Here is a 16,017-nt window from a genome sequence, read left to right as displayed (position 1 = left end):
TCTCCAAAATGGCTGCTTGCAGCAAGGCCGCTGCTGTTGCTCAGCTTGCTGCAGATCATCTAGGGCTACTGCATGGTGGCACTCTTCTTCGAGATGCTGTGCCTCAGCAGCTCCCTTCTGGTTAAACTTTCAGCTTATTTCCTTTATAGGTGTGACTTCTCAGCTGTAAACTTCCAATTTAAAGTGACTTGTTTTTATTGCACTCCATATCGATTTCTGCTATTCCTAAGCATGGTAAGTAACCTTTGTTATGTTACTAGGGCTGCCTTACCATGGACCTCAAACTTCCAGGGAGTCACTACTGATCATAGAGTTGGAGTGTACAGGGATCCTATTACACAACATGGCTAAAACTATGTATCTGCTGTGTTCTGCATTAACTGGAGCTTCCTCACCAGACAAGGTCTGTACATAAGCAGACGGTTGTGAATGGACCTGCATCCAATCAAGGACGATTCCAACTCAGGCAGATGGAAGTGAATACAGTCAATACCACCTTTAGGTAGCAATTTCTTTAATAAAGAATGGAGCATTGTTACCACAAACTCTGTACTTCACATCATGGCAGTACTGGATTGAAATGGAAATATAGCAATTTGATTGTAAAGTGTATTTACATAGCTCTTACTACCCCTGACAAAGCGGTGAATCCGTTTACAATGATGAGCAATGACACAAAGATGAAGGGCCTACATTATTAGATCTACAACTGGCCGTTCTGTGCAGAAACCACAGCCATTGGCTCAAATGTCCTCTGACAACACTGCACTTCATCCATCATGACTGCATTGTTTCAGAGATCATCTTGTTCAAATGCTCTTCCAAGCTACGCTAGCCTGTCTTGAACATGATTCATATCACGATGAGCACTTGCCTGCACTGGTATTGTGCAGCCTAGCTTTAGTGCAGCCATTCCACTGGAGCTAAAAATGCATGCATTGCACTCCATGTTATAAGTGAAGGGATTCCATTCCAATCTTTAGCTGCGCGTGCAGGTTTCTGGTCACGTTCATGCTGGAAACTATGAGGAAGTGTAGTATGTACCTCTAAAACCAGCGCTGCTCCAGCAGCCTGCATACTAATTGGTTCATTCCCCGCCGCAACGCCCCTTTTGCCGTCTCTGTAATTAGTCACTCTCATTTCAGAGACCGATTAGCTATGCCACTGCTTGTTTCATTAATACTTTCATTGACTGATTGATTGACTCAGTGGACTTTTATTTGAAGTGATAAGTAATACTACTGTATTTCATATGCAATTTGACAGTTGGCTTTCCTAACAAGGTTCAAATATGTCCAACTCAGAAATGAAAGTTATGTTGCATACTTCTAAAAAACGGAAGCAAACTACTTCACCACAACCTCCTACGTCTAAAATGAATACGTCAATAGAATAGTCCATTGCAAAAATTCTAGAAGAAGTTCAAGAAATTCATAATAACACTGACGCTATTTGCTTTGATATTAATAATATTCAAAGAGACATAGCCTGTTTAACAATTAAAGTATCTGATAATGAAATTAATATACATGATAATTAAACTGAAATTGCTCATTTCCCCCTTACGTTAAACACACTGTCTGTGAGAAAGATGCTGTTGGATTTGGAAAATAGTAATCATGAATTTAATTTGCATATCTTTAATTTGCCTGAGAATATTTTACGTCAGAATTACAAAGCCTTTTTTTGGAAAATCTATCACCATCTTTATTGAAAGTAAAACTCTAGGAGAAGTTTGAAATAAAGTTCATTGCATGCACTCACATCGTAAACACAATAAATCTAAACAATATTTCAACTGTTTTGTGTCATCACCACCTCATAATGATACGTAAAGCGGTCACGGAAATTTCATCCTTATTGATGGATGGCAATAAAATATATAATCAAGATTTTGCTAAAGAAACCGTTGCAGACCTGGTTCCTGATTTGGATCTTCATACTCCAGTTGCAATGGATTCTTAAGTTTCTATTCTTGATACCTGAAGCTTTTTCAGCCATATCACTATTGTAATCATGTTCTTTTATTCCGCAGGTACCATAGCTCTCCTCCTAAATTTTGGATTGTACATTCGCTGTCCCAATATTTCAGCTATTTTTTTCTTTCCTTAGCGTTATATCTGTCTTGTCTGTTTTGTTTGTTGTTATATATGGACTCCTGTCTCTATTTCTTATATTCAGTCCCAATCTTCAAATTTCATTTATATTCTTTCCTACTTATTCTTCTCATTAGGGCAAATAGATATACTTTAGAAATTGCCTTTTTAAATGTTAAAGGTCAATGTCATCCAATAAAGAGAAGGAAAATATTAGACCATTTTCATAAATGTAAAGTGGATGTTTGTTTTCTGCATGAAACTCATATTGATGATAATATTCTGGCTTATATGTCAAAATTGTGGGTTGTTAATATAGTTTCATCGCTTGCACGGGGGCATACAAATGGTGTGTGGCTATATATATCTCAAGTTACAAGTTACCAGTTTAAATTACAAACCTGATTCTTATGGTTGATATGTGTAAGTTCAAACATTATTTGACAAATACCGTAATCATTTCTTTAATTTTCCTTCTCCAACACAAGATGATTCTCATTTTGGGAAATCAATTTCTTAAGAAATTGTGACTATTGTAAGTGTACCTCTTATTCTAGGAGGGGACTTTAACATGATTTCTGATAAAATCTAAACTGTTAAATTTTATCCACCTGGGCGCTATGCCATATTTAAAGCATTCCTGGCTGATACGAAGTTATGATCACTGGAGGCTCACTTATCCCACTGATTCTATATATTCCTGGATTGACTACTTATTTTCCTCCAGGAATTTATGCCATTCAATATCAAATCCTAAAATAGAACCCTTAACTATTTCAGATCAGGCCTTATTTTAAATTGGTTTAACTCTTGAGGCTATTCCAAACATAAGCCCAGATAGGGAGTGATTACTGATATTGTACTATATGATGCAAACCAAAAAAAGCTATTATCTGCTATTTCTGAATACGTGCATAATAATCAACCAGAGCACACCTCTAACATTACTCATTGGTATGCTTCTAAGGCGTATATTAGAGGGGTTACTACCTCTATCACGGCACATCAGAATAAAATATTCAACTCCAATCCTAATAATTTAAAACAGCAAATTGCCAAAGCTGAAAAGATATTTCTATCATCTTCAGACATTCAAGTCAATACACCATTACAACATTTAAGATACAAATATAATACTTTGCTCAGTAAAAGAGCAGGCCTTTTTATATGCAAACAAAAAGTTAATTTCTAATTCAATGTAAATAAATCTGGCTGCACTTTTGCAAATTACTTGCGAATCAAAAAAGATTAAAAAAAGATACCTGCTCTAAGAACTCCAGGTGGCCATTTACTTCTCTCTGCCACAGAAATAGCTACACAAGTTCAGAAATCGAATTCAAACCTTTATAGTAAACCTCATGATAATTAAGATACCATATTAGATAAATGTTTACTGAAGTGCAAATTGTCGCCCTTATCACATACTGACGGAAGTATTATTGATGGCTCCTTTTGCTATGGACGATGTTTTCAAAGCCATTGGGTATTTATAAGCAAAAAAAACCCTCAAGTTCTCATGTTATTCAAGCAGAATTTTATAAAATGTTTACAAACCAACTTTCTCATTGTTTCAGGTATACACAAATAAAGCGTCTGTGGAGGGATCTTTTAAAGAAGCAACACTTATTTTTCTTCCTAAACCAGATAAAGATCCTGCATTAATCCCTAGTTATTGCCTGTCTCACTCATTAATCAAATGCATCTATTTTAAAAATGTATGCTAAAATTCTCGCAAATAGACTTTCTCCTATTCTGAACCATTTTATTCACCCTGATCAGTCTGGTTTCCTGAAAGGTAGATTATCCTCACAGAATACTAGATTATTATGTCACGCTATCATATCCCTAAAGAACTTTAAATAACCCATAGGCTTATTAGCTTTAGATGCTGAAAAAGCTTTTGACATGGTAAATTAGAAATGTTTATGTAGAACTATGTAAAAATTATGTTTCTGTACTAAATTTATCTCCATAGTTAAAGCACTATATTGTTCACCCTCAGCTACCTTTTTTGTTAATGGCATTAAACTCTTCTCCTTTTCTCTTGTACAGAAGCACTAGACCCTGTATAGGGGTACAGGGGCATGTCCTTTAACCCCCTTGCTTTTTATATTAGCCAGTTAGCCACTAATAACTCTTACTAGTACTTCTATGGACATTTGCGGCATTACCATCAATAATACATTTCTCAAAGTTTCTGAGTATGCAGATTATGTTTTGCTTTATTTAAATGACCCTGTACATACTATACCAGTGATATTTTATATTGTTGAAGGTTATGCATCAGTATCAGGATATACTTTAAATATCAATAAAACTGACGTTTTCCCTTTAAATATATTTTGTACTGCAGATATGACATGACATAGGCCTTATATAGAATACAGTGGGTCTTAAGTATCCTGGTATTTATGTTTTTACTATAAGAATAAATAGAGTTGATTTAAATTGGACAAATGGTCTTCTCTCAACTTATGGTGGGGGAAAATTGAGGAAATTAATATGGTAGTAGCTCCACATAAAGTATACCCGACTAAGATACCGTTTTTCAGACCTGAAGTCCTGTACTTAGGACACCACATTGAAAAAGGACCAAGGAAAGTGTTACACAAAATAATGTCTGTGATTCTTTACATGAGTCCACCAACCTCCCAAAAAGAAGTCAGCATGTTTTTAGGAATGGTGGGCTAAAGCCTACAATGGATTCCACATTTTTCCTTAACAGCAAAACTTCTCCAGAGGTTGACACACAGATATGTCTGATCCGGTACCTTGGGATGACAGTTGTATGACTTTCTTCACTAAGCTGCAAGATGCCTTTGCAGGGGACCAGCTCTGGGAATGCTTGACTATAATAAGTGCTTTCTGTTATGTAGTGAAAGAGAAGGCTGCTCTCTATCAGTACTGACAAATGCATGAAAGTAGTCGCAGACCGATCGCCTACTTTTCTGCATCCCTTGACCCTGTTGCTGGAGCTTTACCTGTAGGTTTGAAAGCAGTTGCATCTGCGTGTGAGTCTTGAACAGTGTGAAAGTATAGTCATGGGGCAGCCATGTGCTGTATTTGTACCTAATTCAGTGTAGATACTGTTAGCTTATACACAGTATCTAACTAATAGTCATCTCACAAATTATGAGTAGATTCTTTTGGGTGTAGAGAATGTGACCCTTAAAGGTGCACAATTGTAAGCCCATACACTGTGTTGCCACTGCCTGGAAATGAAAATGTGACTGAAGAATTGAACATGGTTGCTTGGGTGTGACTGAATTGTGCACAAAGCCCCCACCTGATATACAGGATGAGCCGTTGCTTGAATCTGTAGACACACAATTGATTGACGGCATGCAGAACAAATCAAAACATTCACCCCCAGTCAAGAGATCTGGGTTAAATCTATCATTCTTTTGCTCACCATGCCAGCCCGATTTAGACCTTGCTTGAATCTGATCATGTGTTGATTGTTGATGGTTCATGTTTGCGAGACAGTGAAGGAAATTTGAAAGCTGCTTATGCTGTTTGTACAGTTGCAGGTGTTGTGGATGTGTCATGGTTGCAAGGAGTGCATTCAGCTCAGGTTTCTGAGCTGGTTGCCTTGATGCAGGCTTGCGGCATTTCAGAACAACTAAGAGTTACGATCTTTACCAATTGTCAGTACGGCTTTGGGATTGTACATGGCTTCGGGCAATTGTGGTCACAAAGTGGTTCATGAGTTCCTCCAGAACGCCTATACGAAATGAGGAAAGTGTAAGGAACCTTTTGCGGTCCCTACAATTTGTCTGCCTAAATTAGCAGTGGTCAAGTGCGTGGTAAGGAACTAACTATGTGATCGTTGGCAATAGTTATGCTGACAAAATCACAAAGGATTGTGCATTAATGCCCATACCTTTAATGGGGAATTGTTGAATTAAACATCAGACGTCACAAATTGTAACGTTGTTGACCGCAATTGAAGTTACAGCAGCTGAACAACAAAGTTGGTTGTGAGCTGGATGTTCTAAAAGGAATGATGAAGTCTGAGTGTACATGTATTACCTCATGGTTTGTTGTCACCTATGGCTAGACATTACATGGGCCTGCACATGTAGGAAGAGATGCAACTGTGATGCAGATGTGATTTAATCCCATATTCCGATTGATTGCTGAAATGTTGAATGAAAAGTGCAAGTTGTCTTGAGTCATGTAGGAAAATCTGCAGGTCCTTTTAACCAAATGCAAATGGATTTTATACAAATGCCCTTTTGCAACGGTTCAAGATATGTTTTGGTCATTGTTTGCATTTTTCAAAATGCGTAGAAGCATATCCAACACAAAGAAATGACGGTCTCATAGTACCTAAACGTTTGTTAAGAGTGTTGATTCCATGGTTCGGATACCCAACTGCTCTTGAGTCAGACCGAGCAACTCATTTTAACAATTTGGTCCTGAAAAATGTTATGTGCATCACTACAAGTTGAGCAGAAGCTCCGTTACAGTTACTGGACTGGTGAAACAGATCAATGGCACATTGAATTCCCGATTGTCGAAAGTGTGTCTTCAATGTCTTTGAAGTGGCCTGATGCGTTGCCTCTTGTGTTGATGAGTTTGAGAAGTACACCAGACAGGAGGACAGGATTGTCAACCCATGAAGTCATCTTGGAGCAAAGTGATGAGACAGCCAGCTGTTACTGCAAATGCTCTCGTCAATATAATAGATGCAATAATCCTAGAATACTGCGAAGGTTTGGATGATATGATACGTTCTGTGTCTCACCTGGTTAGAGAAGCTGCCCTTGCGACTCACCAGGCGCAGTGCCATGAACTATTGGTGAGGTAGAAAAACGCTTCTGCTGGATCAGCTACTTGTAGGTTCCAGTGATAGAACAACATGAGTGGTGCAGTGTTAGACTGTGGATACCAATAAATTAACTCTGGTGAGACCTAACATACACCTGCAGACCTCTTGTATCTCCTTATTGAACAGTAATATGAGTGCTATATGTAAGTGGTCAGGGGTACATTTTCTGAGTTTTGAACAGGTCGTGCCATTACTGGGTTAACAGTGCTGGTTGTTAAGACTGTGCTGCAGTAGAAGGAATGTGTGTGACTTCCAGTAATGGACTAAGGAAAGGGCTCTTTGTCACCAGGTCATGATAGAAGTGCATGGCAGAGTAGTCTGTTAGTCTCTGTACTGAAATAGCAGGACTTCTGTAAGTTACTGTTCGGATCTATCAGTCCTCTCTCTTTTGGTGATCATGCAATCTGACTGTGGTTCACACTGTGCACCTGTACACTCCACTCACCGTGCAGGACCTGTTCCATGTCTCTGAGCTTTGGCCCCATTTTGTGATGTGAATGTTCCAGCGTAGGTGACATGCCTCTCAGCAGAGGCCCTCTTCATGATGGAGCGCCGTTGGGCCAGGTGGCTGGTGCATCCACAGTTGGTGTGATTGAGGAACAACATGGACACCATTCTCGGCTCCCGGATTGGAGGAATGGTTATCTCAATTAGCTGAAAGAGAGAGGGGCCATGAGATGGAGAAGATAAAATGCCAGAAGAAGAGATAGCGGATATTTGTCATTGTCTTCCTCAATCTGATTGAGTGGTTGTAGACACATGGCTGAACTTATTACCACTTTCTGCTGCCAGTGGATGGTGCCACTGTACATGGAAGAGAGAGGACACAGCCAATGACAGAGAAGACTAGTGGTTAAGTCAATTAATGCTTTCACATCAAAGATTTATGTTTGGTCCCATGGTCGCGGGTTTGATTCCTGAGGGTCCACTGAGACTATCATCCTTATGAGGATGATAACATGAGTATCACTGAGTGGGCTAACAACATACATACTTTATCGGTCAACTGCGCCAAGATACCTCTTGGGATGGATGTACACTCTACAAGTTCACCTATATATTTTGAATCGAAGTGGCAGAAGCCGCTGGGCTGTTAAATACATAATTCCAAATTAAACTGCTTGTTGCTGGAAGTAACTATTCACCATACTACTCATCCACTACACAAGCCAGTCACCTCATGCTAAAGGAATCCACCAGAAACTCAAGCCTCAATGAAAGACTATGTGCAGTCAGAGTTGTAGTATGATGAAAAAGGCACATTGCAACAAAGGGCGTTGCCTAATCCATGTGAATAAGAACTTTATTTTTCACACTCCGAAATAGAACCTTCTTTTGTATCAATAATAGCCGAATTCGGTAAGCAAAGAGATATTTAACAGTTTATATCGTACTCTTTATCTGGGCCACTAGTAATAAGGCATTTGGCAAGGTTCATATCTAATCCAAGCAACGCAACACGTTCAAATTAATAACGTTTACTGTTTGTTTCCATTATTTAAAGCAGAATCCACCACCACCTCCAGATAAATGTTATGTTTTCGTGTCCCACACCAACAACTTTTGTTTTAACTAAGGCCTCTAGAGGAACTGAAAAGAACCTGTCTTAAGGCCCGGTTTTTAGGTCGAGCCTGGGCACAGCTCTGCGGCATGCTGTATTGGAGTATGCAATAGAAGCCCGCCCATATTTGTCATTGGCTTGTGTCATTGTTCTTCCAAAATGCTTGCTTCTGATTCGTTAATAGGCTTGTTAGTCCCTCCTTAGTACCGCCTTGTCTTCATTTGTAACCTCCCATAAGGACTGGCCCTTTTACTTTGGTTGTTACACAGTACGTCTTTTTTAGTCTGTAAGCACTATTTTCTTTAATCAGTTTCTCCTACTTTAGGCATGACATACTTTCCTGCAACATTCAGCGCGCCATGTGTGCTTCCACTTTCGGAGCGCCCAGGACTATGGCGGACGTTTCTTTGAATATGTCTCACATTTACAAGGGTTTAAGCTTTTGGCATTGTAAATGACAATGCCTTTTATTTATGTGTAAATTAGCAAAGCAGACATATAGAAGGCATGATCATTTACAATGCCAAAAGCTTAAACTCTCGCAAATGCGAGACCTATTGCATTGCAAATGCTTGTTTGTTTTGCTCTGTTGGTGCCACATACCGGCAGAAACCAGACTGGTTAAACATTAGCTTTGGGCATGAAACTTTTGTATGGGAAACTACCACTTTATAGCTTGAATTATTGAAGCAGAATCCCAGAGTGGGCGTTCAGAACACAAAATAATTGTAACATATTTTTCTAGATACAAAATGGATTCATTTTATCTCTTTAATGAGGGATTTCAAGCCAGTATCAAATCACAGTCTTATCTATTGCATATTACACTGGTGCATTGTTTTCACTGCTGGAATCCTCATGACATGAAATGGCTTTATATCTGCTAGGCACGCACATACTGTGAGAGTGTGGCCACTTGCGTTCTACGCCCACAATACTCACGGTTTTGCGCATGAAGTTCTGGCTGGTATTAATGCAATGATTCCCTTCTCCATTGCAGCAGCCTCCACACCGGTGCACTGTCACGCATTTGGGCACATAGAAGGTGCTGGAGGATAGTGGGTGCTCATCAGACACTTTGATGCACACCTCACGGGGCCTGCAGAGTGTCCTCTCAAGCTCCGCTTCCACGCCTGTGTCAAGGAATACATGAGAATCATAAGGTGCTGTGCAATATCAAACTATTCAGTAATCGAAAAGTTGTGAGTCACTCAAACATGTGACTAGCTATACCTACGCACTCAGAAATTTCAGATATTGACTTGTTTTCTGTATAGGCCAGTCCCTACAGGATCCTAGACCCCTATAATGGTATTGCACTGTGGAAGTCGAGTTGTTACAATTCATGCCAGTAAATTCACCTCCTCACTACTGACATGCGGGATTTTCTATTTTGTTACTTTGTTCTAGATGAATTCTACTTAGTAGAGGAGGGGTAAAATAAATTGAACAGAAAGTGAGAATAGAATGTGTTCTTCAAGAAGCCAGCATCAGCAGTGTCCCAAGAGAGAGTACTGACTCTCACATTGTAGCCCAATTTTTCGGTAACACGAAAGCTGTATAGTGAATGAATGAATGAATATAAACTTTATTCGGATTGTTTACGATCCATAAAAGCATTACAATTACAATTTAAAAAGTCTTTCAAGGAGATCTAGTTTTAAAAGTTAAAAAAGCAGAAAATAAATTACGGTACTGTTTAAAGGTTTTTCCGATGTCTATAAATACATTTCAGAAAATTAAGGACATGATAACATGTGGCTTCGGTGTCCAAAAGCTGCAAACTTAACATGGCTGCTCTGCATTGTCTGAGACCCCAGGATTTTAAAAGGGTCAGTAGCCAGAGTTTACGGTGTTCCTGATAAAATTTACAAAATAGGACTGTGTGAATAGAAGATTGACTTGATGTCCCATCACATGGGCATGGGGGTGGATTTAAATCCCACGCATTTGGCGTTGGAAAGGCCACCAGTTTATGAAATATGTTCAATCTAAATCTTATCAGGAGAAAACGTTCAAAGGTGCCAATGTCAAGTTTTAAATACGGCTGCATTGAAAGAGTAGCTTGGACCAGCGTAGCATGCTGCACCGACTGTTTTCCAGCTTCTGCCTGAAGTCTCATATTTGTCAGATGGTCCAACGCTCGCTTCTTTAAATTGTCGTTTGTGATTTCCCCGAGTTTTTCGGGATTACAATAATATTTTTCCAGTCCGAGATCGCCAAGAAAGGTCCGGATATAGGCCAGCCATTTGATTTTAAAAGCATAGTGCAGAGACATTGCATCCGCCAGTATTGTTTTTGTGACGTCGTTTGTGTCTGCCACCCAAATTCGTCGCCAGAGTAGAAGAGGTTGGATTTTGGCAAGATCTTCAATATATGATGCCCCTAATTCTAAGTGGCAGGCGTAAACGGAAGATGTTTTGGGGGCAGACAGGATAAATCTGAAGAACTTATTTTCTGCAGTTTGCAGAGAAGTAACGTCCGTGTATCCCCATAGTCCTGCTCCATATAGGGCTGTAGATTGGCACTTGGCTCTATATATGGTTAGCAGTTCTCTGGGTGGACGTTTTCCTAATTTTTGAGAAAACGACATCAGAGCTGCTAGAGCTCTTTTAAAACAATGCTTTCTAGCTTCTATTGCTGGTTTCCAGGAAAGTTTATTGTCTATCGTGACCCCCAGATAACAATAATCGTTTGTTGAGGCAATTTTTTGGCTGTCGAGGTAGATGGATGTTTGCTGTTTTTTCCCGACCCCAGCCTTCATTACGAAAGTTTTTTTCACATTTATGTGGAGGTCAAGAGTTTTCATATACCGGGAATATCTGTTTAGGGACCTTTGGAGTTCACGGGGAGTTTGTGCAAGGAGGACGGCGTCATCCGCATACAGCAGGGCGGGGATCGGGCGATGATTGGCCCTTGGGAGGTCACAGGCACCCTTTAGTAACTCAACCTCCAAGTTGTTGGTATAGAGGGAGAAAAGAAAGGGTGCCAGGACGCATCCCTGTCTGACCCCCCGCTCTACTGTGAAAGTCTCCGTCAGTTCTCCCTTTGTCCCGAAGCGAACTCTTGCGGATGGATTGGAGTAGAGTTCCCTTAAAAAGTTCAAAAGTGGTTGGTCTACCCCGATCTGAGCTAGAAGGGACCACAATTTTGTGTGGGAGACGCAGTCAAAGGCCGCGGACAGATCTACGTAAGTCATATAAAGTTTTGCCTTCTTTGCGTGCACATATTTTCCGACAATTATTGATAGATTTAAGGCTTGCTCGACCGTGCCTAATCCTTTTCTGAATCCGAATTGGAGATCGGATAGGATACCTTTTTCTTCCGCCCAGTCCTGTAATCTTTCTAGTATCACTCTTCCTGCTATTTTCCCCAGTGAGTCCAACAGGGAGATTGGGCGATAGCAGGCGGGGTCCATACGATTACCTTTTTTAAAAATCGGGACCATTATAGATTTGGTCCAGGACTCTAAAATTCCTACTTTTGCCGTGGCGCTACAAACCCTTGTTAAAATTGGTGCCCAGAGGTCTATCTGGTATTTAAAAAAGTCTGCTGGGACGCCGTCCGGCCCTGGAGCCTTGCCTTTTTTGGTGGAGTTCAATGCCGCAAGAATTTCAGAAATTTCGAATTTAATATCTATTGGGTAAGGTGGGAGTATTTTTTCTCCTACTTCTAGCTCTAGATCGTAAGTTGGTTTTTGGAAGATGCTAGTGAAGTGTGATACCCAGGTTGCAGCATCTATGGCGACTTCGATTTTTGGGCCCGATTCGGCCGCCAGGAAAGGGGTTCTGATGATTCTCCAGAAGGCTGTTGAATTTTTTTCTTGAGCACTAGTATGGAGTTCGTGCCACAGCGCTTGCTTCAGTTCCTCTTTCCTCTTTTTCCTTATTTTTAGGTATTCGCTCCTGAGAATGGCTATTGCACTGAAGTCCCTATCATTTTTATTTAAGGCTAATTTTAGTCTTGTATGTGCCTTGGTGCACTCTTGATTGAACCATCCTGTGGTCCGCGATGAGTCAGTTTTTTGTTTTCTTGTAAGTAACAATTTTATTTTATCCATGATTTTGGCGAAGTTAGTTAAAAGCTCCATGTCGTTAGTATCTGGGTCCAAACAGGTTTCAATTTGTGGGTGAACTGACCTTATTAATTCTTTAGTGAGTTCTTCAGGGTTGATCCTCACCCACTTTATAGTATACCCATTTAGTTTGTCCACGTTGATGTTTTCCTGGGTCAGGGCATTTGCTATTATTGCTGGGGAGCATTTTTGATGAATTAATAAGACTTTCAGAGTTAGTATTGCGTGGTCACTCTGCGAATTCGGTAGCACTTCGAAGTTCTTTACTCTTGTTTGCAGAGAGGCTGATATGATTATAAAGTCTACCGTGGTTTGATGACCTCGTCCTATGTAGGTAGGTGCAAGTGAGTTTTCCCCATGTTCCGAGGTGTTTACTATCTGGAGATCCAGATCGGATAGGAGATCATTCATTTGCCTTCCCATTTTGGTGTGCAAAAAATGTGTGAGTAAGAGGCCATCTTCTGTTACCATGCCTGGGCATTTACTTCTTGGTTGGGTACAGGCGTGAAGATTAAAATCGCCTGCCCATACTATTGATGCCGGGCCTCCTACTCCTTGCTGCATTATAAGGGTGGTTAATGTTCCGTGGAGATTGGCCAAAACTCTCTCTAAGTCCAGTTCCCCCAGATTATTATAAAAGTTAATAATGATCATCGTCTCTCTTTTCTGAAAATAAAGACCTAGGATCTGCAGGTTTGGTGTCAATTCAATAACCTTTATTCTAACATTTTGAATAGTGTTAGCTAGGTAAATACACAGACCTCCCTTTGGTCTACCTAGGTGTCCCGACTGCGCGAGGGATGAGTACGTCTTGAACCCCTGCAGGTGATATTCTTGTAGTGACCATGTCTCCTGTATACATAGTGCTTGGTGATTGAGCGTATGATGCAGGATTGTCCCATCCTCTATTTTTGTCCTTAAACCAGCAATGTTCCATGAAATCAGGCTCAGGTTTGCTGAGCTGTCATCTGAGCTTTGTGTTCTTTTTAGTTTCACGGGGGCAGGTGGAATCTCTCGGTCTGGAGAGACTGATGGGAGATCAATGGTTTCCGTGCGGTCTGTATGGTTTTGGGAATATGCCTGTAATTGTGGTGGTCAATCGACGCCGTCCAGGGGACTATATCTGTTTGTTAAGTGGAGGCCGTTCCAACTGTCCCAGCGGGTAGGGTCGTTGTTCTTTAACCGATGGTCCTGTCCACTCCATTCATTCATGTCTCTATCTTGGCGATTTGGACCTAGTGATTTGAATGGGGGAAGCCATCCTTGCCGCGGCTGTTGCCATAAGTGGTTGTTATAGTGCGTAGATTGCTGAGGTTGCCACCATTGTTGGGTATTATGATGTGACCATAGAGGTGGGTTTACCGGGGGTGGGGTAACAAAAGGAGTGGTTTGGGGAAATGCAGCAGGTGGATGCCACTGAAAGGCTGGATACTGTAAGTTATGCAGGGGTCTAAACCTCTCTGAGTGGTGTTGGGGGTGGTAGATATTGTGGTCAGAGGGGTTTATAAAGTTGGGGTTTATTGGGTGTGCGAACGAGGAGAAATTTTGCCTTGTGGATGGAGGTAGGAAGTAAGAGAGAGGAAAGGGGTTTATTTGTGTGGCAGGTCCTCTATTGGACGAGTTACAAATGTAGTTTGCTGCCCCTATCTCCCTGAATTTGATACTGATGACATCCCCCGTGATTGTCTTCGTGCTTCTACCAACCCAATCTCCTCTACGTGCAGAGAAGATGTCGCCCCTGATGTGGGCGGGTAGTGGTCTGTGGATGTGGAGCCATTGGGCACATTTATTCCTCAGCTCTGCGAAGGTTTCTTTTACGCCCTCCTTCAGTGGGGGAACTGCTGTTAACACCACCACGAAGGGAGAAGCTTCCGGGGGTAAGTTGATTATTTTGGGCCGAGGTTGCTTGGTCTTCAGATCTGGTGGATTTTCTTGGGAGGGGGTCTCTGCTGTGATGGTGAGATTTCCTTTCGTTTGCCTGTTATTTGTTTTTGATTTTGCTTGAGCTTCTGGGCCTGTTTGGGTAGTGGTCGAAAGATCTACCGCGCCCAGGGTGTTTTTGGGGACATCCAGATTGGTCGCTTTTTTGTCTAGTGGATGAGGTACTGCCGCTTTTTTGGTTAGTGATAAGTTAGTCTTGTTTATTGTGCTGGTTACTTGTTTAGTGTTGGATGGTTTTTTTTGAGGTATTTCCTGTATGCCCTGCGTTGGGGCGAAACCATTCCTGCTTGATTTACAACTACATTTGGTGTTGATTAATGACGTGAGTCTGTCCAATTTTGAAATGAGTGGTTTAATCTGCGCTGTAATTTTTGCCTCAAGGTCGGATTTTAAGTCCATAACCATATTTTCCACCCAGCAGGGTATACCTGCCGAGGTATTAGGGGTTGGTGTAGTCAAATTATGGTTCTTTCCTTTTGTCTTTGGTTTTTCCTTGCTGGTTGGCATTGCCATGAGATTGGTGGAGACGATTTCCCTTATTTTTGTTGTATCTCGGATCGTTTCTGGGTCAGGTGGTACAGGATTATTAGCGTCACTCTGGTCTAATTTCTCGACCGATGATTGGCAGGCTTCTAGGTCTGGGGTTGCATCGAGATCGACGTATGATAAATCAGAGTCCGATTGGGTTACGGACAAATCGACAGAATTTGGAACAGTCAGCGTTGGAGCGGTATTTGTTGGTAGTGGCAATGAGCAATTGTTGGCTACCGGGTGAACGGGGGAATTTGCAGTTGCAAGTGAACCGAGCGATGATCGTTTTGCCTGCATGAGGTCCAAGGAGACTCTTTTCTCCAGTAAGATGATGCTTTTGTCAATGGTATCATTGACCCTGGATATAAAGAGATCTATTGGGCCGGTTACTTGTGTGACCAGAGCCACTTTCTTAGTAGCGCTTCTTGTTTTGGGACGCATCTTAAGTCCCAAAAATGTGCGTTTGGCTTCAAGAGGGGCTAGGGGGATCGTCGTAGGGCTCAGGGTGACAGGGCCGTGGCCGTCCTCTAACGGCCCTGTCTTTGCCCTGTCTTTGCCCTGTCTTCGCCCAAGCTGCGTCCCGCGCTGCGGGAGAGGGGTGTTGTTATGTGGGAGGCGTAAAGGGCGGGAGGCGGGCCCAGCAGGGAGAGCGGACCGGAAGCTCTTCCGTGGTCTTGCAGGGACTTCTGGGAAATGAAGTCCCCGCACGCTCGCAGCCCCGCTGGTCCCTCGCGCCCCTTACCGCCTTGCTGTCTTTGTGCTGGATTCCTCGCCTCTGGTCCTCTGGATGGTGCCTCTACCGACACCCACCGACGAAGCGGCACCCGCGGAGCGGGTGCGGCGAGAGGTGGGCTGGGAGGCTGGGAGGCTGGGAGGCTGGGAGGCTGGTACGCTGGGAGGCTGGTACGCTGTTTGTCCCGTTAAAGTGGAGTCCTTGCCGCTGGGTTGGGCTGCAGCGCTGTCCGGGTCCGAGGGAGGG

At 41.9% G+C, this 16,017-nt stretch overlaps 1 protein-coding gene across 2 annotated transcripts in view; it reads right to left on the bottom strand.

The window, feature by feature from the left end:
• The window catches only part of LOC146810665 (vascular endothelial growth factor C-like), a 78,980-nt gene that overhangs the window by 44,456 nt on the left and 18,507 nt on the right, over positions 1 to 16,017 (bottom strand). For both annotated transcript variants that reach the window (XM_085617733.1, XM_085617734.1), the window contains exons 3-4: positions 9,434 to 9,624; positions 7,376 to 7,584 (exon numbers count right to left, since the gene is read on the bottom strand). In XM_085617733.1, coding sequence (XP_085473859.1) covers positions 7,376 to 7,584; positions 9,434 to 9,624 — 400 coding nt within the window. The remainder of the gene's footprint in view (positions 1 to 7,375; positions 7,585 to 9,433; positions 9,625 to 16,017) is intronic.

This window comes from Triturus cristatus, chromosome 7, assembly GCF_964204655.1.
Source record: "Triturus cristatus chromosome 7, aTriCri1.1, whole genome shotgun sequence".
In the NCBI taxonomy this organism is placed as follows: Eukaryota; Metazoa; Chordata; class Amphibia; order Caudata; family Salamandridae; genus Triturus; species Triturus cristatus.
Note: the sequence above shows the minus strand (reverse complement) of the source record. Positions and strands in the feature narration are given on the sequence as shown.